The sequence below is a fragment of the Synchiropus splendidus genome, chromosome 1 (assembly GCF_027744825.2).
Source record: "Synchiropus splendidus isolate RoL2022-P1 chromosome 1, RoL_Sspl_1.0, whole genome shotgun sequence".
NCBI lineage: Eukaryota > Metazoa > Chordata > Actinopteri > Syngnathiformes > Callionymidae > Synchiropus > Synchiropus splendidus.
Genome location: NC_071334.1, coordinates 27,683,660 through 27,707,969, shown reverse-complemented (window position 1 = coordinate 27,707,969; position 24,310 = coordinate 27,683,660). Strand labels below are relative to the sequence as shown.

General features: G+C 40.1%; 1 protein-coding gene across 1 annotated transcript in view; it reads left to right on the top strand.

Annotated features, from left to right (window-relative positions):
- Positions 1-24,310, top strand: part of dock1 (dedicator of cytokinesis 1) — a 138,593-nt gene that overhangs the window by 16,705 nt on the left and 97,578 nt on the right. Inside the window, exons 2-18 of the mRNA XM_053852272.1 lie at positions 4,161-4,244; positions 4,543-4,583; positions 4,676-4,731; positions 4,931-5,027; positions 5,702-5,850; positions 6,191-6,326; positions 8,417-8,574; positions 9,515-9,596; positions 10,575-10,710; positions 11,310-11,382; positions 12,783-12,862; positions 15,163-15,288; positions 15,362-15,486; positions 17,873-17,971; positions 19,070-19,142; positions 21,619-21,722; positions 21,933-22,116. Coding sequence (XP_053708247.1) covers positions 4,161-4,244; positions 4,543-4,583; positions 4,676-4,731; positions 4,931-5,027; positions 5,702-5,850; positions 6,191-6,326; positions 8,417-8,574; positions 9,515-9,596; positions 10,575-10,710; positions 11,310-11,382; positions 12,783-12,862; positions 15,163-15,288; positions 15,362-15,486; positions 17,873-17,971; positions 19,070-19,142; positions 21,619-21,722; positions 21,933-22,116 — 1,803 coding nt within the window. The remainder of the gene's footprint in view (positions 1-4,160; positions 4,245-4,542; positions 4,584-4,675; positions 4,732-4,930; positions 5,028-5,701; positions 5,851-6,190; positions 6,327-8,416; positions 8,575-9,514; positions 9,597-10,574; positions 10,711-11,309; positions 11,383-12,782; positions 12,863-15,162; positions 15,289-15,361; positions 15,487-17,872; positions 17,972-19,069; positions 19,143-21,618; positions 21,723-21,932; positions 22,117-24,310) is intronic.

Genomic DNA, 24,310 nt, shown 5'->3' with positions numbered 1-24,310 from the left:
CACAGTTCAGCTGCGGCTGTAATCCATCCCTATTCTTTAGTTTTTGGATGAAATGTCTAACTCAGCCACTCTCACTGTGCATTTGCATAACACACCAAATCAGCTGACCCAGATACAAGCACACACGCAGGCCATTTCACAACTATTAATGATAGTTTAATTGAGCGTAGCCTGCTGTTCAGTGACTGGGCTGCTCTCAAATTGCTCTGCACAGATAAATTCCCCTCTCCCTTTTGTTTGTTCTGTTGTCAAACACCCCTGTAGGTTCCCCTTTCTACTCGGAACAACTGAATCCATTTCTTTGTTTGCTTGTCAGCACAAAGATGCCACTCTGGTGGATTCGCTGGGCTGGCTGGATCAGTCAGGGGGTCACAAATCGATGTGGCTGTGCACGTGTATATGGACATATATGTCTTGTTTGCAAAATAAAGCAGCCCTCATCATGGGTTTTAAAGGTGAAGATAACCTGGCAAGCCTCTGCAAATATATGTACGCTGAATATCCAAGATGGTCTTTTATTGCAAGGTGCTGCTGTAATTCATTAAGACTTTTACATTTTCACTGTTTTCCTTTGCTTTTTTCATAGGTTATGTCACCTAGCATTCCCTGTTTGGTATGCTATTTTTGTTTGCTTTGGTAAAAACGTCTGCTGTACCATTAACTAAAGGAAACCAAAACAAAGTGTTTGGACTGTGTTCTGAAAGCATCTATTTAAAAGATGGCCGGGCCACGACCTCTTGTGGATACTGAGCCACCATTTTCCAAGGATGGAAAGACTAAGGTGTCATTTGGTCACGATAATTGTCCACCACTGCTACTTAAGAGCTAAATGATCGCTGAAATGAAAGAAGCTGCGTGCCACTTGACACGCTAATGAATAATTATGGTCTGCTTTTGATGGCAGGTGATTGTAGGAGAAAACGCTCGATTAACTTGATTCACCATCAGCATGCTGGGATGGCGCCATGGCCCGCGGGGAGGTTCTTTTTTAATTAAGTTGTCGTTCACCTCTGGAAACCTCAGTTGAAATAGCCCGTCACACACACGCTCACACACACGCGCTCGTGCACACCAGCATGCCCAGCCTGTTTTCCTCATACTCTCACAAGTGTTGCTGCAACACAAACACCTCTGTTCACGTAGCCACTTGTCATGCTGTCAGAGTATCGAGTGTGTGTTAGCTCTAGCCCATTTATTTTTATGTGTCCCCTCCTGCTACACAACTTCTCAGTCGTGGGTATCAGCTTTGGCTTGTTTGACAGTGACATGCTAACCTCGTCAAAATCAGAGAGCAAGTGTTGCTGGACCTGAGGATTTTGTTGCTGTTATGTTTCTCAATGCTGACATGCTGCTGATGTGTTAACAGCAGACTCTGGGTGCTGAGTGTCCATATCAAAGTTAGGGCAGTAAATGGCGTTTTTTATTATTAACTTAGGTTTAGAGAGGGTCTTTTTTATTTTGTGTAGTTAATGTCTTTTTTCATTTATTTATTTATTTTTTGCATGTTTGTCACTCCTGCTCATTAGCATGCCAAACTACAATTATTTAAACTGTTTGACTTTAAAATAACAACAACTCAAATAAAAATGTTAAATTATTGAACAATACATGATGAAGAACACACAAACATCTACACTCACAAACAAGTTTTTAGCTAAGGGGGCGTTGAACTGCATAATGAACACCCAGCTTTTCTCAGCAGAATGGCGTAAATGTGCGATCATTAGTGCCTGTATAATGCTCTACTTGTAGTGTCATCATACTGTTTTCCATGAAAAGGGTATTTCAGCCTGGTAATTTTGGCGAATATGAACGAAAATAGCAGATTCTCAATCCTTTTAACGGCCGTAGCTTGGCCGCCATATTTGTTTACTGGTGTAATCTTGCAGTTATCCACATCTCACGAGGCGCCACACTCACTGCATGGAAGAGCGCTGTGATTGATGGGATGTCTGACGCTGATGACGGACTCATAGCTTTTTAATTGGAGGAGTATTTTTGCGTTCCTTTTGGCACAAAGTTTGCTTCCCCAATTCCTCCCCCGCCCCAGTGCGGTGCAGCGAGCTGCGCTGGGGAGCGGTGCCGTGCGCAGCACAGCACACAGCGCTTGACAAATGCGAGCAAGATAGTTTAACAGGCATCAAAATTCACATGGTTCTATTCATTTTCAAGAGGCAAGCCTTCATATATATATATATATTTAGTTTGAATGAATGTTTAAATGTGTGAAAGTTTTATAAAAACATATAAACATCTGATACGACTGTTGCTTATCTTGCAAAAATATATTGCTTACAGTAAGGGTAAGAATCATTATAAAAATATCTTTTTTTTTTTAAGTGAAACAGTGTCAGACTAGTAAAACAACTGCCCAGGAGACCCCTCTGTCAGATGTTTGTTTTTATAAAAAGTTATTTTTGCTTGTTATTTTTTCGTTGACATGGTGTGTTGCGAGGTGAATTGGCTGTGGGCGGGGTTGTGGGCTGGGGGTGGGATCAAAACCGTGTCGGACTTTTGAGCCAAACCCACTTTGTCTCGAGACTGAGTCCGCAGTGTGAAAAGACCATAATCGAGAGACAGCTTGATGGCTGATTTTCAAGTTCACCCAGAAATTAATGGGAAATAGAAGTAACTCAAATCTATAAATCTGAAAAAGCTGGTTTTAAAGCTTCGCCACTCCAGCGAACCACAAAAGGTGAAAACATGGAACTGGTGAACCTTCTCAGGATAGGTCGAGCAAAATTACTCCAGGATCGCAGTGACAACTCATTCAAGAGGTCACAATAGACCCGGGACCATTAAAAGAACCCAATGCTTCACTTACCTCAGATAAAGTCAGTGTTATGACTCAGAAGGTCTCATGGGACTCTTCATGACAGAGCTCCATGATGAATAACAGAAACAAAAAATATCTCAGCTTCTGGGAAAACACTGTTGACCATAGAGATTTTACAGCAACTGCATAATATGGTGGATGTAGTGTATTGTTCTGGTGCTGCTCCAGGACCTGGAAGACGAGCTGTGATAAATGGAACTATCAATTCTGCTACCAGAAAGAGCTGTAGGTGAAGTGCCAGCCATCTCTGTAGCTGAAGCGATCCACCCAGCAGAAAGAAAATGAATACTTTGGTCTGACCTGACCAGTATCCTATTGACCTTAAATTTCCTCTACGTTGCTGAAAAAGACTTAAAAGCATTAATATTTACCATGAATGCTTGATTGCGCATGTTGCTGCCAATGTTGGCCCAGTGAGTACCATGTACAGTAGGCAGGCCTGTAAAGATGGAAAATCATCACGTTTGCCAAGTTGCTCTCGAAGACCATGACCAAACTCACTTCTATTTCGCCACTTTGGAAAATGGGTCTGGTGGTTTTGTTCCAGAGAAAATGAGACTGGACTGACTGACAAGTGTTCACGCTATTCATTCCGCAGCGGAACAAATACAGCCAGTCCTGCGTCTGGTGCAAGCCTGATAGAACCCTCTTGTCAGCTTGTCAGGCCTGTTTTGCGGCAGTAGGCGTGGAGAACAAATATTCATTTTATTTATTTCATTATTCCAACCCTACATGTAAATGTAGTAATTATTATAAAAAGTGTGTTTTGTGTTTACCTGTGCTATCTTTGACTAATATTTATTTGTTTGTAATATTGTTTGATGCCCTGGTACATTGAATTTCATGCGGTCAATTTCTGCAACATTTTGAGGCTCTTAAACGTACGTGATTTGAAACATATGAGATGTCAACATTTTTCATTCTTAAAAACTGCACTGTTATTGCAATCAGTTAAGTATGAACGACGGTATGTTTGAAAGATACATTAAGCCATTGTGCTTTGATGATGATGGATAAACATTTAGTGATTTCCGGCAAGCTTCAAGAAAAGAGTCTCAGGCTGTCTCATGTCTGTAAATTTTTTTTGTCCTTCAAGCTCACCTAATGAGTTTCTGCTTGTATTGTTTAAGCGTAGGCGGTTTGAATTTGTTGATATCACACGATCAAATGCACTGAGACCTCAGCTTCAGTGTCAGGATGTGTGGGTGGTAACTTAGCCTGCGACTGCACACACATCGCCACAAGGGAGCTGTATGCTTTATTGGCTCTTTCCTCCCTCTGTAATATCTCCTTCTCTTATATTGTCCTCTCACATCCCTTTCAGCCATCTATAACTACGATGCCCGCGGAGAGGAGGAGCTGTCGTTGCAGATCGGAGACACAGTGCACATACTCGAGACACATGAAGGTGAGAAATGAAGCTGAGGATTCCCGTAATCACAGCTGAAACACTCAGTGTGAATGTAAAATGTGGCCATGGGCATAAATACTTGGTTTTGCTTATATTATACAAATACACATAATGAATTGCTGATTCATTATTGAAAGTGAATTCATATTTTTATTTCCCTTTCTGATTATAATTATGTAAATGTAAGCTATAAGTGGTGCTTTACATGGCTTTTTATTTAATGTAATGGTTGCCCATTATTGACTTGGTCACCTAAAATGTATCTCATATTTACCATTTTTCTATCCCACAACAGACTGGTACAGAGGGCATAGGCTTAGGAGAAAATCCAAAAAGGTGAGTCGCACTTCAGTGACACACTTGAATGTGTAGGAGTTGCCATTTGAATTTTATTACACATTTTTTAAACCACTGTTTTCTCGTTGCAGGGCATATTTCCTGCTTGTTACATTCACCTGAAAGACGCCACAGTTGAAGGCAGTGGGTCAGTGTTCTCATCATCTTTCTCATTTTCCTCCAGAGTTCTTCATATTTCCTTCAAATGTTCCTTATTTAGTCATCTTCATTCACCCCTAATTTGTTTATATGTCTTTTGATGTGTGTCACCCCCTTATTTAATCTTCTAGTGGACATGGCAACGATTGTTGGACAGTCAATGACTGTATTGTTGCTTGAACTTCCAGCCAAAAGGAGACGGTGATTCCTGCTGAGCTGCCCCTGGTTCAAGAGGTCACTACTACTCTGCGGGAGTGGGCTTCGATATGGAGGGATCTATACGTGGTGAGAAGTGATGTCCCCACTGAGTAGGAAATTACCAAAAAAATATTTTGCTTTGTCAGTCACTTTGCACTACCAATTGAGATTACTTAAATACATTTGTTAGGATTGTTTGTCAATATTTCTTACTGCTGAAATAAATCATTCAAAAGTATCTACTGTGAAAATGAATAAGCAGAGCTTTTTTTGCATGTTATGAAATGCCATCATGTCATGTTATTGAATAGTCTTATAACATCTTTTATCCTTGTAATAATCAAACTAGTTTAAAATAACTCTTTTCTTTCAAATGACTCTTTGAGATTTAGTCACCCTATCTATTTCTGTCTACATTGGTTACTTCGTTACTTAGTTTTGAATTTTTTGTTTTAAGTGATGTGCTTCTTTAGTTATCTTAGATTTTTGTTTCAAGGTTTTCACACTTAAGCAAGGTTTGGCAATTATGTTATTTAATACATTAGATTCAACATTTGTTGCTTATCAGTTATGAAGACAATCTGTGATAAAGCGTACTGTAAAATATTGAAATTAATTTTTTTACGTTTGTAGTCATATACTGTGTGTAGTATATTTACCTCCTTATATATGTACCCAAATTCGTGGAAAGTAGTCATAGACGTCAGTATTCTCTCCACGACGAAACCCAACACGTGTTCATCAATCTGCTTCTATTACAGGGAGACAAGAGGGAGATGTTCAACTCCGTCCGCGACATGATATATGACCTCATTGAATGGCGTTCCCAGATCCTCTCTGGCACCCTCCCGCAGGATGAGCTGAGCGAGCTGAAGCAGAAAGTCACCTCCAAGATAGACTACGGCAACAAGTGAATCTTGGGGGGCCTTTTCCCTGCATTCCATCCTGTTATCCTCAATAACAGTTTATTGAAGACCACAGTTGTGTTGGGTCGCTGGTGTCAATTAATGGAAACTGACACATCTTCAGAGCTTTAAGAAAACCTACAGGAGATTTTGCTACTGCAAACTAACTTGTGTGAATGAACTGGGAATGAACCAGAATACTGGAGATCAAATTAAAAAAGCATTACTGTAAATGTGGGTAAACGCTGTTGAAGGAAATCCTAGAGAGATAATTTCCCTTTGAGATTTGGCCAAATGCTCAATGTTAAACAGCACATGTGGTCTTTGTTTTTGCTCATCCTTCAGGTACCTTGATCTTGACCTTGTGGTGAGGGACAAAGACGGAAACATTCTGGACCCGGAACTCACTAGCACAGTCAGTCTCTTTAGAGCACATGAAACAGCCTCCAAACAAATTGAGGACAGGATCCAAGAGGAGAAGGTAAGGGTTTAGAGGAAATGTTTTTTTCAATTAAAAAGCAATAGAAATTTAGATCAATGGAGCCATATTCTATTCTATTTGGATAAACTTGGATGGGAGTTGGGCCACACAGTGGAGCAATGGTTGGCACTGCTGCCACTCAGCAAGAAGGTCCAAGGGGTCAATTCCATGCTCTCCCTGTGTTCTCCAGGTCCTCCAGTTTCCTCCAACAGCCCAAAGACATGCTCACTTGTTTAATTGGACAGTCTAAAATTGTGTGTGAATGGTCTGTGTGCCCTGCGATGGACTGGCAACCTGTACAGGGTATTTTGTGGCCTCTCGCCCAATGATCGCTGGGACCACAGGACTAAGGGGTGATTAACTGAAGATAGTGACAAATAACCAGATGGTGTTAAAAGGCAGAAAAATGAAATCATCATAGACAACAAGAAAAAGTAAAGTGAAAAGCATAAATCTTGCTTGTGTTCTGTCTGGAATGAATTATTTCTTTCTATATAGCTTCTATAGCTTTCTATATGCTGCTGCAATACATTCAAATGTTCTCCTACATTACAACAACACTATGGCCACCATTTTTTTTGTTTTGTGGTGTACAGCATGTACATACCTTACAGTATTTGTGAGGCAAATTCTGCAGAACAATGTGTTAAGTTATTTCTCACTGCTGTTCCCAAAGCTTGACTAACAGTCAAAATGAAACAAACATTGCTGATTTGCAAAATCATCCCCCCAAATTGTAGTCTTATTACTTAATTTGGAGGAAAAAAAAATTGAGCTAACAAAGAAGCACAGTGTATGAATAAAAACAAGCCACTCTCCTGGTTGTATTGCCCCTGGTTTACAATTAACAAAGTCAAACGTTGTTCTCAGATTCATCTATTTGCTTCTTTATGTTGTATACATAGAATGCAAGACACATTTATTCATAGACATTTATCCACCAACTTAGTAAATCAGACACATGCATGGCAAATGTGTTTTGCTTATATAAATGTTAGGCACGTGTTGTAGAAAGGACCATTGAATCCTTCATTTTGATTTACTCATTAAATTGTTTAAAAATATCTGACCTCCACTGCCAGATGTGATGTCATCGCCCATTCCACACATTCCACACATTCCACAAATGGACTCATTTGGTACCTACACTGCACTGGTCAACTAACCTTTACGGGGATCTTGGTCTTGTTGAATGCATCATCAGGTGTCTTTGCAAATCTCGTGATTCAGTGAATCGATGATGCTCAATATGTTCGGCTTCAAAACATAAAATTGCATCAATTGCGAGTCGCTGCTTGCTGTGATGATGAGACTGCTTTTGATGTAAATCTGGGGGTAAGATGTCAAGTTGCAACAGTCACACAGGACAATGTCTTTTTTTATTGCTTTCATGGACTGTTACTGTTATGTCAATTGCTGCTTCTGAATGTCATTTTCACATTTGAGCTTAAAGGGATCACTCAGCAAGGTTTTGAAATTTTATACAAGGTCCAAGGAAAGAACTTCAGCCAGAATATTTTGGATTTTGTACACTTTTTGGCGGGATGTTATCTGCTTGTAATGTGTTTGAAGCACTTTTTGGCTTATGCTGCTTTCTCGCTGCTGAAATAGTGCTGTATCGTGTGTAGGTCTAAGTATCAGGAAAGGAATGTAGCCACGGTCTTTTATTTCACTGACCAGCGGCATTACTTACCAGAGTGTCAGGCAGTCAGTCTTTGGATGTGCCAAACAGTAGATGCCCTGTAGTTATGTGGTCTCATCTAGCGCGACCTTTTGGACCAGCGGGCTTTATTGCATATGCATGTTCAATGATAAGGTGTCCAGGTCATCTGCATTAATATTTATAATGTGGATCTGGCACATTTTTGAAGGGCATCCAGGAATCCACTTACACAGTCCACCTGAGGAAAAGCTTTTTATTAGAAGTGTGGAAGGGTTTTCCATTGATTTATGGAGATTGGTATCGTCAGTTTGAGGGGTGTAGCCGTTGCTACTTGGAGCTTTTCCCCTTGAATGTTTCGTACTGGTGAGATTGCTGTTTGTGATACCACGTGATGCTCTGACTAAAAAAATGTCTTTTGCTTCCTCAGTCCCAGAAGCAGAATATTGACCTCAGCAGACAGGCCAAGTTTGCATCTACACCAGCGTTTTCCCTGTTTGTGACTCTGAAGAACGTGGTGTGCAAGATTGGGGAAGATGCTGAAGTTCTTATGTCGCTTTATGACCCTGTGGAATCCAAGTTTATCAGGTGAATGTTTGCTCTGTGTCCACACTACCTTGTCTTTAAGGGCCTCTTCACACTACAAACTCTGTCACAAGACGTTCGGCATAAAAGTCTGACATGTCGACACAAGCGAATCAGGTTTTGGCTGTGGACTTGAATTCGGAAAGCTCTTTGTTGAGGGTGAGCTTTTCGACTCGGCATTAAATGCCGAAAAGTAATGCTGAGGAGGAGCACAGAGCTGCTCAGAGGTCAGGGACTCGCTATGTGTGCGGATGTTTGATAACTTGACTCGCAATATATCACGCATATCATATATAGCATATCACTCAGCGTGTTTCTGCTGTTTCCTTGTAAATTAAACACTTGTTCATGTTTACTTTTGCCTGTGAAATTACTAATTCTATAGTATCCGTGGTGGAGCTTCGTCATCAGTTTATATCTGAGTTCACAATGACTTGCAGTGTTTAGCATTGGTCATAAATAGGTCAGAGACCCTACTGTTGCGTGGCTGATGAACTGCGTTTCGGGTCACAAACCAGCTATTTTGCGGATAGTGCCTGAGGGGGCTGAATCGGACTCCCGAGACAAGATCTGCAGTGTGAAAAGCCCTTGACGCTACAGCAGAGGAGCTACAATTGTCAGAATGTTTGCATATGATATGCCTTATATGTACAGTGTGTTAACAGTGATAACTGTAATTGATCACATTTATGCCCTGTGAGTTTGCCTTTTTTCTCTTCATTATGACATTTATGACATTCATTTGACATTTATGACATTCCACAAGCCAGCTGAAGGTGAAGTACCTGGTTAAAAACACTGCCACATCTTGATACTTTGGAAGTTTGTTCATCTTTCTCTTTTCTTTGGGAGTTTCTGCATCCAAAATTGTGTATATTAAGTTCCAAAAGTATTTTTGTTAACAAATATGTCTTGCAATTAACCTCATTATTTCTCCCTTAAGTGAAAACTACTTGGTGAGATGGTCGAGCTCTGGTTTGGTGAAAGACATCGACCAGCTTCATAATCTGAGAGCTGTTTTTACGGTGAGTGTTTGCTTTTATGATTATGTGTGTACAAGCTCTCCCGTAGATATGCTGTGTATCCCGCTATGTTATGAGGCCCGAGAGAGGCTCTTTGCTGAGTCTGTGTTTGAGGATTACTCGTGGAGAGAGCACAAGTTTGCTTGCTGTATTTACAGAGGCAGTCACCTCTTTCTAATGGAAGCCAAAGGACGAGGAAGTCGGCTTTCGTCCACTGGGAGCACTTTGCCACTTTTAGGAGGTGTTGCCTGCAGGAAACTTAGTTGGAGTAGACTTTTGTATGGAATATGTATGACTGGAATTGCAATGTGACCAACGGTGTATAACCAATCTCTTTTTGCTTCCTTGTATCAAACTTGTTTTTTTCCTTTTTGAAGGCATCAATGCTTGTCTTAGTTTTTAATATCATTGATGAAACGGAGGCCGCGCTACTATAATTCGGAATGTCTGTGTAACAAACTGTATCAATTTCACTTACTATTACGAGGATTACCGCCACATAGTGGATAACAAACTGACAAAGAAGCAGAGCAAAAAGATGTATTCAGGTCATATGCTGGTGTACCTGAAGTGTGTCATTCACTGTTGTTAGCCTTTCTAGCCTACGTATGTTAAGTTTGCATCAAAAAGGAAACGTCATTAACACATGAGGTCCATTATCCATTAGTATTTGACAATAATAATTATTGTGGAATGTGTTATTCAGAAATGTACAAAAATATCTTCTTTCAGCCAAACACTGGTCGGGCTTCGTACGCAGAAAGCAGACAGCTGGCCAGATATTAACCTTTTAACACCTGTTCGGATTTTAAGTCATCTAATACATTACATTCTTGGAGGAAATCCAGACACTTTCATTTATTTCTCCCCACATTTCTTGAGAGTACATTTTTCTTCCTTATTCTGGGATCTTATTGATGTGAGAGAAATATAGAAAAAAGCCCTTCAATAATATTTCACAACTGTCTTCCAACTCCCCAGGACTTGGGCAGTGAAGACTTGAAAAGGGATAAGATCAGTTTCGTGTGTCAGATTGTGAGAGTGGGACGAATGGAGCTGCGGGACAACAACACCAAGAAGCTGACGTCTGGACTTCGGAGACCTTTTGGTGTTGCAGGTGAGTGTTGTTGCTGCAAGATACTTTCTACCTGACATTTATTCTTATTCTTGTCATGTGTCATTAAAAAATACCTATGTAGTAAAGTTAGCCAAAAATTTTTAGGATAAGGTGTTTAATTTATTCAAAAAGTATACTATTGAGAAAATATCCCTAGAGGAAAAATGGAGATAATAATACAATCAGGAATCGCGATCAGCTTTATTGCCAAGTATATTTTAACATACAGGTAATTTGTTTCCGGCCGATGGTGACTAGAATAGAGGAAGAATATATATTTACAGAGAAACACACACAATAATAATAATAAGAGTATAAATAAAAAACCCTGTGTAGACCAGAAGTGCAAAAAGCAGAAAAGGACTGAGGTGTGTTGAGTGTTCAAGATGGTGATGGGATGAGGGGAAGAAAATGTTTCTGCTTTAAAATTGAAGTTGTTCCCCGTAAATAATTAAGTCATACTTACATTACAATTAAACTCTCAAAATAACTGATTTCTCCTCATCCCTCATTCACCAACCGAGGGTCAGAGAGCATCAAGTCCACTGTTCAAATGTACCACAGCATAACACTGATCACTTTTTTCTCTTTTCCCACAGTTATGGACGTCACCGATATCATTACAGGAAAAATGGATGATGAGGACAAGCAGCATTTTATCCCTTTTCAGTCGTGAGTGCCTCTAAATGCGAGAAGAAGGGTGTTTAAATACCACTGTCTCCTTGTGATAAAGGCCTTCAGCCTTTGCTTTGATTGTTTGGAGCGCATCACTAACAAAGCAGGCGCATGTATTCATTTTTCTCTCTGTCGCAGCCCTGACATCTGATTAGTGAGGGCTTTAAAACAGTGGCGTCTCCATTCCCCACTGACTCAATTAAGGAGATCTCATTAAGCACGGCCGCCCTCGCAGGACAAGTGTACAGAGCTGGAGTAACCTTTTCCATAACGTGATTTTCTGTCTAATTGGAAGTGCTTCCGATTGAGGTAGTTAGTTGCGTGGCGTCGTGTGAGAGCATAAATCATGGAGATTGGAGCCTCGTGGCCTCGTTGTGAATATTGCCTATGGAATTTTAGCCAGGAATGTTGTCGCTTGTTTTCCCCAGCTGTCAGTGCTTAGTGATTTCATGATCCAAATTACTACTCAATCTTGACCGTGAGACCGTGAGTGAAAACAATGGTAAAATGTTTTTGATCAGTTTCCAGGATATTGGTGCGGGTATGCCAGTCACAGCTAAAAGATAATGATGAAATCTAACTACAGCACCAGCTCAAGTTTTGTGGTATGCCTTGTTGCTTGGATTAGAGCTCATTGCAGACAGAAATAAACAAAATAAACACACAATCAAAGCATTAAAACAACCACCACGATTCAAGAATCCTGTTAGCTCATGGCATGAACACAGTTCAATGCCAGACTCCTGCAGGTTGCATGAAACCATGTTGTGCTAAACACTACACCCCCAGGTCGATTTCAAGGCTTTCAAGGTCCAATGAAAAACACATTTGGTCACCAGTCACATGAAACTTGATTTATTTTAGTGGCATAACAGGTGTTAGTTGTGTTGTACAAAATGAGTTAATGAGTTCAGTCTCTGGTTTGAGTTTTATGAAAATCCACAGTCAACAGACAAACAAACCAACCAGCCTCCTTGGTGGAGATGGTAATAACTAGGATCATTTTGTTTGAACAACCACAATTGGCACGCTTGTTGTTACTCCATATTAGTAATAGGTTTGGCACCTGCTGCAATTCAATCTTTAAAAAAAGGTTTCTTCTCTTCAGTCTTTTTCTGCATTACACATGTTAAAATGTAGTCCCAACATTTCTACATCTGTGTGTGTGTCATTCACTGCCACCCTGCCTCACAATACCTACAAGGGACTGTGTATCTGTCATTGCATCTCTCCTTGGCATCTCTACCCCTTTCATCTCCCTCCGCTTGTCTCAGCGCCGTCAGTCTTCCCTCTTTCTGTGTCTCTTCGCCGCTTGCCTGTCGGATGCCTACTAGAGCCTAGCACTGGCTCAGATCACTCATTATGAGCAGCTGAACATCTTCCTTTTTTACATCCAGGGTTGCAGGTGAGAACGACTTTCTGCAGACTGTCATCAACAAAGTTATCACCGCAAAAGAGGTCAACCATAAGGGACAAGGTAAAAACAAAAAACAAAAGCTCTTAACCGCTGATGTTCCTCTTCGTTCCATGCTGTCATTGGTGTCCAAACGGAATTGCCTATAAATGTTTGCTATTCTATACCTTGAATATCTGACTGGGGCGGATGAGACTTCTAGGTATTAGGGCTGGGGACGATATGCATTTGGCCCCACTCGATATTTTCCTGATACTTGGGTGCCGATACGATTTATATTGTGGTTGTGGTTTATATTGCGATTCTTTGTGCAATTTGATGTATTTATTATTTCAAAAACAAATATTAATAAAAATGCACAGCACAGTTTCCCACAGACAAAGAGTATGATTTACTCTTTGTAAAAATACAAAGCAGTTGATGTGCAGTAACAAGATGCCAGAATAGGTTCTGACAAGTTAAGGTCTAAATTGTTTCAGCGAATGAGAGAATGCGCTATCACGGACCGAATAATAGATGCAAGCAGGAGAGAGACGCAGTGGGAGCTGCCAATATCCAACTACTTTTCCCACAGTTTTGCAGCCCAGGATGACCATCCATCGCATAGATGGTGTTATTCCAGTATCTACAATTCTCCAGAGTGATGCTGAGCACCGGTTAGCAGGGAGCCCTAACATGTTAGCACAGAATGCCAATTCTCTTAACTCTTTTTTAAAAAATAAATGCTCTATGGGGTTGTTGTGTTTCATGAAGCCTGAGATAAACCTCATGGGCCTGTTTCTAGAACTTCAGTGGATTTCCTTGTCACACCTACACATGACTTGGCAGTGAAAAGTGTCACCATTAAGTACTTAATGAGGCTTTAGAGATCATGAGCTTCAGAATTAGTGCCATGAAAAGGGTTTGAGTCATTTTCCTCCAAAAAGACTGCTTTGTTGTCTCTAAGGAAATAAAGCTATCAAGTGATGGAGTGCGTTAATATGCCAAATGAAGTTTACACATCCCTGTGGTAATGTAGTGGTGGGGAAATTATTTACTTATTTATTTTGTTGACTCAATGACAAGTCATTCAAATCTGTCTCTCATCCATCTCTTAAGAAATAAAGAAAAGTGAAACAAAGGTGGAAGACAAGTAATAAACAAAGTCCAAAACATGTTGGAATCAACCATGGACATAATTAAAGCACTCACATTTGACTCCTCTGTATCGCTGTTCTTCAGGCTATGCCTTGCAATACGAGCCCAATTTGCATTTATGTTGTTGAGGTGCTTGATCCTAATTTTGCAATGCTTGCACACTGTTTGCGTCGAACTGCTCTGTGTTTCCGGACATTGGGGTAAACTCGAAATGACGCCAAAAACTAGCATTTAGCATTTGATGGAACTGGTTGGATCTCCTTTTGTGCCATGATAGTTTTGGTATTTCTGTATGTTCCAGATCCAGATCCAAGATTTTCTGACATTTCAGAGCGATTCTGAATTGTAGCAAATGAGGATAGTGAATACATTTTTGGGAACGCCCCTAATAAATCATAAGGGTATTATTTGACCCCACTTTGGAAAAGCCAGAGAAATGTATGAGTCAGCACAGGAAATGGATGATGGTTATGAAGTGGTGAGTCAGAATGGTGAAGAAGATGGGCTTGCTCTGTGCAAATCATGCTGGAGTACTTATCAACATAACTGTATAAGTGGCACCTTGAAGTCATAACTCAATTTTTGTTTTTGAGTATTTTTTCTCTCTGAAGGAGAAACAGTCTTTGTTGTTCAAAAATTAAATATATAACAGTAAATAAGATGCGAAGAAATAGACAGATCTTCCTTCTTGTGAAATGAGCCCCGACTGCTTTTAGACAACTCTCCCGATGCCTGGGGTCTGCTGCAGCAAATCACTGTTAATGGCTTGTGCCTTCTCGCAGTTGAGAACCTCCGTCAGGGCATCTCCGCAAGCTTCGTCTGTCTTCACTTGTTTGTTGCCAAATCGATTGCACAGTCCTTGCTCATTTTTTTCTCTTTGATTTCATGCTTAAATTGCGAGGACATCATACGAGTGTTCTTCTCAGCACTTACTTTCTTGTGAGTTAGAAATGGAGAGACGATTTGCAAAATAGCTGTAAAGTGCAACAGAGGTTCTTCCGCTGTGAGGTGAGAATGGGTCCGACGCGGGTGGATGGTGTGGGGTATGCAGCGCCAAATTGCGGTGATATAGCTGGGAGTCACATGTACCTGGAGTTTTGGCTGATGTCACAATGCACAAAAAATCACTGCTTCTATTTCTCTAGTATAATAATGCTGGAGCACTGTATCACTCAGTGAACACTGATGTGTTTTCTGCACTCCCTACCTTCTGTCTGTCTCACCAGGCCTGTGGGTGACTCTGAAACTGCTTCCCGGAGACATCCATCAGATCAGAAAGGACTTCCCCCATCTTGTTGACCGATCGACTGCCGTGGCACGGAAGATGGGCTTCCCTGAGATCATCATGCCAGGTCCGGCGTCCTGCTTCGTCAGGATACTCACTGAACAACTGAGGTGCTAACTTGTGCATATCCCGTTTTCAAGGTGATGTGCGGAACGACATCTACTTGACTTTGGTTCAAGGCGACTTTGACAAGGGCAACAAGACGGCGCACAAGAACGTCGAGGTCACCATGTCAGTTTACGATGAGGATGGCAAAAAATTGGAGGTACGACTGCACAATACTATTCATCATTTGCATAGATTGTGTCGAGGCAACACTAAAAAGTGTGTTATCCTCACTGCAATGTTTCATCTGGGCTAAAAGAGTTGATTTGATCAATACCCTGATACCTTATAAGGAGGGCCTTGGGTCATTTAGATACAATTTGATGGTTCACATGCTCATATATTAGATATTAGCCCCATAATTTGGAGTACTTATGTTGTTTTCTTTAAAGGTGTATCTCATTTTTGGTTCAAAACTACCGGACAAAAGTCTCATTTCATTCTTGTGGACTACTTTCAATTTAGAAAGGCGGTTGTCTCAGGCGTGCCTTGCCATAAATTTGCTCTGCTGAATTAACTTGTTTTACAAACAATTGGCCAATTTCCTGATTGCTTAATTCAGTAGTCCCTAGAGAAGGGATTCAATTTTTTTCAATCAGTGCCTAATGTTCTGATAAGACACTTTCCTGCTTACATCTCTTGTCAATAACCTTCTTTTTTTCCACTGCTTTGTGTAATTAATGTGAATCCCGGCTGTACTGAACTGTAGAGGCCTTCAGCTAATGGGGAGCAGCAGTAGATTGAAGCAGGATGAGAGTATTGTGTGGGAAGAAAGGGGCAGGAGTTGACAGACTGTGGGAGTACTTGCACACTTGTCTGAATTATTTTTTTTAAGTTTGTGAAATCAATGAAGGGATGGAAATGTGTTTGAAATTCCAGTGTACAAGTGGTTTTTGCTGAAACATTTGATCAGAAATAGAGTACAACGCACTGTTTCACAACATAGTTTGCCCTTGTCTACATTTTTAACAGTGACTCAATGAGAAACACAGAAATGAATGAATTTTCCATAGTTTATGGTATTACAACAGTGTAGGCGGACGCCTGGCTCTCTGTAACTATGCAGCTACCTTTCATTTTTAGTATCATTGTTTATTGAATTGTTGAAACTTGGACAGGTTTTTTGGCAATTTATCTTTATTATTATTTATTCCTTTGTTTTTGTACAAGACATTTCCTGTAAACATGTGCCTGTTGTGCTTTTTATGAGTCTTGATTTCACAGTGCTTTGTACTGTGGTCTTAGGAAAAGTTTTTCTGTCCCTCGCAATTTTCCCTCGTTCTCTACAGCGACCCTAGAAATGATTTATCATGCCGTGCAGTTTGAGGCTTGACTGTGATTTTGTCAGTTTAACTGCCCTCTCACCTGTGACCAGACCTTGGCCAGTCTCCTGCTATCCTCCCTCTTCAGTAGTTTCTGCCATGAATCCTGCCTACTTAGCCAAGTTGCCGGAGAAAGCACCTGCCCTGCAGTTTTGTTTTGGTGGCCAGTGTGAGAAGCATCCTGTTATTCCCCAATAATTGCTGGTTGTCAGAAGCCATTAGTGCGGCATTATTTCAGAGGCAACACAGCAGCCTGCCAGGGAGTCAGCTGGAATTGGAGTGAGGAGGAACCATGTTGTTTGGACTGATGGAAAACTAAGAATGCATGCCAAATCTCCCCACTGATTTACATACGCTCCCTGACCTGCTGTCCAAAGCCCTTTCATTAAATTTTGTATCTGGATTCCACTGCCCATACCTACTACCACTACCAAAAAAAAGCAAAAAAAAAATCCTTATCTGTTGGTATTTCCATTTAAAAAAAATAAAAAGTTACAAATCATGCCTAAACCCAAAATATGCAGATTAGGCCTGCAACATTAGTTGTGTTACTTCATGAGTCTATTCAATGGATATGGCGACATCAGACTTTTGTACGTATGTACGTATTAGCTTGTCCCCCTGCTCTTGTGCGCTTTTGTGAGGCATGGTGTGTCGTTTTGTGTTTCTCAACAAGTGATGGCATGCTCATGAAATACTTATTTTTTGTGATTATTCATGATGTGAAATGTTAGATGTTTGTTGTCCTGCTGAAGCACGTGATGGTTTTCATTAGAAATGGCTATTTGAGTGGTCGTGTCTTGTCTTGCCCTTATCTCACCATGGATTTATGTGTTTGTCAGGTATTTCCTGAACAATTGAAGTCCGACTTTTCAAAGTCTGAATTGCAAGCACAGCATGACAAAAATAATCCTGTAGCTCGGGAGAAACCTTCTCATGGTTTATATTCTCATTCATTATTTTTGCAGCAAAGCTAAAATCAGACTATTGGATTGAAAGGATCACTCCATTCTGTCCGGCCGTACCTCGCATTCTAGCTGCTGTGCCCCCTCTTTAAATAATGAATTTGTCATTTATTTCTCACCCTCATACCATGAGATTGACAGCACGCAGTCAGGATCTCAGCCATAGAAACCTCCCCTCTGTTATATGAAACTCAACCTGTTTTGATGACAAATGAATTGGCTTAGTACCCATCTATGTGTGTGTTTTTTCCTCTCATAGAACGTCATCTTTCCTGGAGCAGGTGATGAAGGAATCAATGAATACAAGTCGGTCATCTACTATCAAGTGAAGCAACCACGCTGGTTTGAAACCATCAAGGTATGTCATGCCATGTAGCACTTAAAGTTGTGGAGTTTTGCTTGAAATGCAATTCCGGAAAAACCAACAATACCAATCCACTACCAGATGTGATGACGCAAGAAATTTTGGAGTTTATATGTTACATTATGTTTTGAGGCGCCTGACAGTTTTTCTTAGATGGGAAAGGGAATAAAAATGGCTCTTTTGCATGCAAAAGTTGCCGACCCTTGGTCTAACCCAACTAACCTCTCCCAGCTCTAGTCCACCTAACCCAACTCTGTCGTGTGGAACAATTCATATTTGTGTATTGATAGTGCGGTTACATAAAAAAAATTTGGGATTACTGATGCCACTAAGACCACGGCTGCGTAAACCATACACTGAGTGCTCCTCTGTTTTTCAATGACACCTTCTCGATCATTGTGGCGGAAATTAAGACAATTATTATTGGAGTTCACACATTTTCAATTTCACTGCACTTACAGTAATCCCTCAATAGTGGCACTGACTCTAATAAGTATTTCTGGTTATGCCATGTCTACTTCTGCTAACTACAGAATAGTTCAATTATCCCTCTCACTACTTACTACTACTAACAGCTACAACCAATCTAGTTGTTGCCTGTTAATAATCTATAATATGCCCGTGAATAAACCAATAATCTCTTGACTATGGCCACATTAGCCTATGAAATAACAATATCAACAGAAAATCTCCCTTTGTAGCGACCTGTGGTTGAAAACAAAGATGAAAGATGAGCTTTTTCATGCTGGTTGAAATACTCATAAATGAAATGATAATCAGCTTGACATTGGACAATGACCCAAATTAGATTTAAAACCCCTTGGTATGATTTTCATTTTTGCTCCTCTGAAACCAAAAGAATAGAGAATGATAAGAACAAGAAAATAATGAGTTTTGAAGATGGAGAAGAAAATGACAAGAACCATGCAGTGCTTGTGTGAAACACGTGATTTGTGTTATTAATTTTACACAACAACAAGTTATTTACAATTTCAGTTCTTTCACATGAATCATCATGTCCACTGTTGTGTCTTACTGAAGCCTGTGGGTTTTCAACCACCCTTTGTGATTGTATGTACTTCTTGTTTTTAGGTTGCAATTCCAATAGAAGATGTGAATCGCAGCCATTTGAGATTTACGTTTCGGCACAGATCATCACAGGACTGTAAGTACAACAGATATGTAGTAATCATGAATTGCATTTTCATCATCATACATATATATATATATATATATATATATATATATATATATATATATATATATATATATATATATATATATATATATATATATATATATATATATATATATATATATATATATATATATATATATATATATATATAGTTAGAATGGGTGTGACCTACACATTTTGAACGCTTCTCCCCTTGGAGAGACTTGTTTATATGCGTGACAAAAAGGAAGACTAACACGGTTGCCATGCACTTAAAACTGCTTGACTTGCTATAACCTCACAGCGCTTGCTTTAAGTTCACCTCAAATGACTCTGGACCACTACAGAATGCTGATGCTGACACAATGTCAGAAAGCGAAAATGCTTAATGAGTGGATTACATAGATTTGTGAAGGATGAATGAAGATAAAGTTTTTTAATGCCTTTTGGTGTGTGCACTTCTTTTTTTGTTATGGATGTGACTGTTTAATCAAGCTAAATTCTTAATTTCATTCTATCTAACCAGAGGGCAAATCCTGTGCACATTATTTTTACTTCTTAGAGCGCATCATGCCATGTTTCTGACTCAATGTTTTTGTGTTGATATTGTGCGGAATGGCTCTCTTATTTATACATGAAGATGAAATTTCAAATTTTCCTGCATACTAAAGTTTATTTTGCAACTACAAACAATATTTATTCATTAAATGTTCACATCTAGGGCCTACATTTAAAATATGTGTACTCTTTTTAAATACCTTTTGATGCTAATGAGACTTAATTACAATGGCAGAAATTACACTGCATCAAAACCTGATGGTGTTGTACCTGCTCCACATGGATCCACCAACTGTCCCTCTGGCTGATTGTCTCAATGTCCCTGTTTATTTTTGTCCCCTTCAGCCTCTTCTTCATCCACAGAATGTCCCTCTCTATCAGTGTCTTGACTTTCATTGCCTGCCTTCTCTCCGACCTCCACCAACCTCCGAGTTTCCCTCTCCCGGCTGCACAGCTCTCTCAATACTGTGTGTTTTGCTGACTTCTTAACTGGAGCAAAAAATGATGCAATATCGCTCCTCATCTCATTTTGACTTCTAGATGAAGAGAAATGAGGTTAAGTGTTCCATCGTATTTCACAAGTAGCCATCCTTTCTTACTCAGGACATGTGCAGTCGATGCTTGGGGCATAACTGTACCCAAAATCTTCGGTTCAATGTGGTTCTCTGTTTTAAAGCAGTTATGCAGTGGTGACGTCTCTGATCTGTCCGAGGAAGAAAGTTCTAGACAAAAATGAATTGTGTTCTGAGGAAAAGAAGGGCTCTCTTAATAGTAGTTCATTTTCCCACTGCAAAGGCTTAAACCTACATTGTTTGACATCAAGGCTCTCACATTACATCTATATGCTGTATCTAAAAATATATTTTGGCCTTCATTTTCAATTGCTGTGCTCAGTGAGAAGTTGTGTTTTTGGTAGTTACTGGTGAGTTCTTGAGCACATCTCCCTGTAAAATGTACCTAAGGCATGTTTTTTGACCCAGTGGACCAGTAAAGCCTGTTAGAGCTCATCCAAAAGTGACAATTTCAGAACAAAAACATGGCAGAAGGGATGTGTGGAAGTCTGCTGAAAACATTTTTTTTTGCCTCTTCCTTTCATGCTTGGTCTGTTGCTCCTAGCAAGAGCAGAAACCCAAATTGACAGAGTGGCTTGTCATGCCAGCAACGAGGGTTCATGTGCTTTTGTATCTGAGCCTCCTGGTTCAGAGAGAGAGATCGACTCCAACAGAACATCACGCTCTTAATGTTGTCAGGCCTCATCAGACTGATGGCTGCTTTCAACGAAAGATGCAGCAGTGAGAGATCCCCGAATCTCTGCACTTGTGCTTCATCTGTCATTATGGCAACGTGGGGAGTGTGGCGAGATGGAGAGTGCTAAAATGTGGCACAGTCGTCCAGACATGAATTTGAAATGACAGCCCGCTCCAGAATTTGAAGTCCACACCGCTTCACTTTAGATTGAAATTCAATGTTTATTTATTTATTCATGAACTTTTTTTAAACGTGTTTCTTACCCACAATATGCACCTTCTTACTTTTTGCTATCCATGTCATTGAGTCTAAAAATATCGATACTCTTTGCACCTTCATTTTAGTGTTTTTCATCATAACCTCATTTCTTTCCTATTTCTCTTTGCCCACGTCCTTTCACTTTTACCTTCTTTGTCTTCGTTTTGCCACTGCTTTTTGGTCTTTGTTGGGGGTGCACCGTCATCATATTTTTGAGTTGATACCCTTATAGGGCACTTTTTTATCACAACTAAATCACCCACAAAAGTTGCAAATTTTTAATTCAGTACGGCAACCTACTAAATAACAGTGTCACCGAACAACACTGTATAGAAAACATTGCAGCTTCAGTAAAGAGACTCTAATTTTATTTTTCCAATGTATCCCTTTCTTCCATCAGCAAAAGACAAATCGGAGAAAATCTTTGCCTTGTCTTTCGTGAAGCTGATGAGATATGACGGCACAACTCTGAGGGACGGCGAGCACGACCTGATTGTTTACAAGGTAACGTCCTCTCACTTTACAAAGAATTTATTGTGGCGTCCGGAAACTTTTTGGATTCATTTACACTCACAACTTCCAGAAGAAAATTTGGAGTATGTGGCTGTAACACTTAATAATAAACACCATCAGGAAAGTGGTATCCTACTTGTGGTATAAGTTAATCTTCTCTGATGTCACTGTCATGGCTGAATGAATTTTGTGTGACACCAGGCAGAAGCAAAGAAACTTGAGGACTCGTCCCTGTACCTGAACCTGCCAGCCACCAAGCTAGAGCTGGAAGAGAAGGGCTACTCTATCAGCGGCAAGAGCACTCAGAACCTTGGCAACTGCGTCATCAGCAAGGACTCTTTTCAGATCTGCACCTTGGTCTGCTCCACTAAGCTTACTCAGAACGGTAAGAGCTTTTGGTTATCTTCCAAAAATTCCTCCAACTGGTTTGGCCAGTCTCAGTCTAGGTAGTGAGTTGCAGAAACAAAGCATTACTGTGACTCTAAATTAATACTGAATCCCTCCCTCAGAGTAAAATGTCACAACGTTGTTAGTCTATCATGTAGAGGATTTGCAGTTCTGTTTTCACCCTCGTCTGGATGACCATTCCCTGTGCATTCCCTGTACATTTTAAAGTTCCTTAAAATACGATCATGAAAAAAATGTTCCAATATCTAAGTTTTGATGTTTGGAAGTTTGGATTTTTTCCATTTATTTCCATCAAGATGTCTTGTGTTGCCCCTGATGTGTCACTTGGTGAGCCTCGACTGAGCGTGCATGCTCATGACGACTGATACAGAGAAGACTGACAATAGCGCTCACACACAGGTAGTGACAGTTTGGAGACAACGACAAAGAAATGAAACAAGACAGCAGACTAATTGATACTGAGTGTTAGCAAAATGATCGAGTTCATTTATATTATCGTTTGATTCATTGACTCATGACTGAATAACGGATGCAATTCGCGATGGCCAGTGTGACTTCTCCATTCAGTAAAAGCCCTTCGGACAGATGTGCGTTTGAACTGGAGGTTGCCGTTTTTGGGCCATTTTTCACTTGTCAGTCCGCATCGCAATCAGCTTCCATCATATCGGTCCCTGCCGATATTTGTCCAAATGCGCCCTCTTGTGTTCTGTATATAGCCTCCCGCGCATTTGTGCCTTTGGCAAAGTGCCAGGGAAATTGACCTTGGATTTAAATTTTCATGCCATTATAAGGCGGCCATACAAAACATGCGATTAAGCCTTCTGTGGTTAGGATGGGAATATTCTATAAAAAGCAGTTCCTATAACTAAATAGTGCTGAAGACATTATTTAATAGAAAACGAAGCATGTCTTCCATTTTGTCATGCCCTTGGCCATTCAGCATTTTGCTGGGCTTAAATTGACTCGAGTTGTTGTGCTTGAGAGTGCAGTGGTAGGGGCCCTGGTCTGATGATTCATGTACCAGAACCAACTCTATCCAGAGACCCTTTGCTCCTTTCCTTGACTTTTCTGGATCACTGACGGCGTTCTGTAGATATTGTTGCAACAGGGGGGGCTGTAGTTCTAATTCTAGCTATATGTTCGGCATTTTGTGACTCTCTATGTGTGATTTTTTTTTTTTTGTTAAACATGAATTTTATAGGGTTACTTGATTATTTGACCCGTATAACTGCTTTTTGGAGTGACATTTTTATAACTAAAGTACACCAGATTAAGCAAATCCTAATGCTCGTGCACACAATGGACAGAGGATTTTCCTTCTATGAATATTTGGATAGTGAGACAGTGATACTTATTGAGCTAAGGAGCTTTTAGTTTCAGTGGCTAATCCTTTGGAACTCACTTGGGCTTGTCACTATGTCCCGACTGTGTTCATAAGACTGTGGATGGTGTGATGTGACAGACTGGTCAAATGTCTCAAAAGCTTATGAGGCTGTGCATTCTTTTAATAGAGCTGTCAAGAATATTTGCTCCTTTGCGCTCGCTACATTGTTTTCCTTTTTTTTTTTTTCATTTCTTTTCAAAGGTGAGTCATGATTTTAATGAGAATGAAAATGAAAGTTAGGAAAAAAATGAAGTTCAAATTGAATGTTTAACTCGCCCGGAGCTATGTCCTATTTGAGTTTGGAGCGCCTCCTGGCTATCTATCAGAATTCACGCTGGAGAAAATGTATTTAAATTATTCCAGGAGGGAGGAAGGAGAGGAACCTGCTATAGATAATGTTTTTCTTTCTTCAGGTGGCCAGCTCTCAAGCTATATCCACTCTTTTTGAAAATATCAAAACCCATAAACGCAATACAATGTGTAACAATCTTGTCTCCTCTTGGTTTTACTCTGAATTTCGGCATTATATTGAATAGTCATTAATAGGTATGGGCAATGAGATTGACATTAGCATTAAACTTTGAAATAAGATTGACTACCTGCTCACAATTTGAAGAAAATTAACCTGCATTTAATCAGTATAGCATGTCCAAAATACACTCACTTGCACACACAGTCTATGTCTTTATGTTTTGTGGGGACATTTCATTGACTTCCATGCTTTTAGCTTCTTCTCACGCTAAACCAAACCATCCAAAACAAACTGCTAACCCTAGACAATACCTAA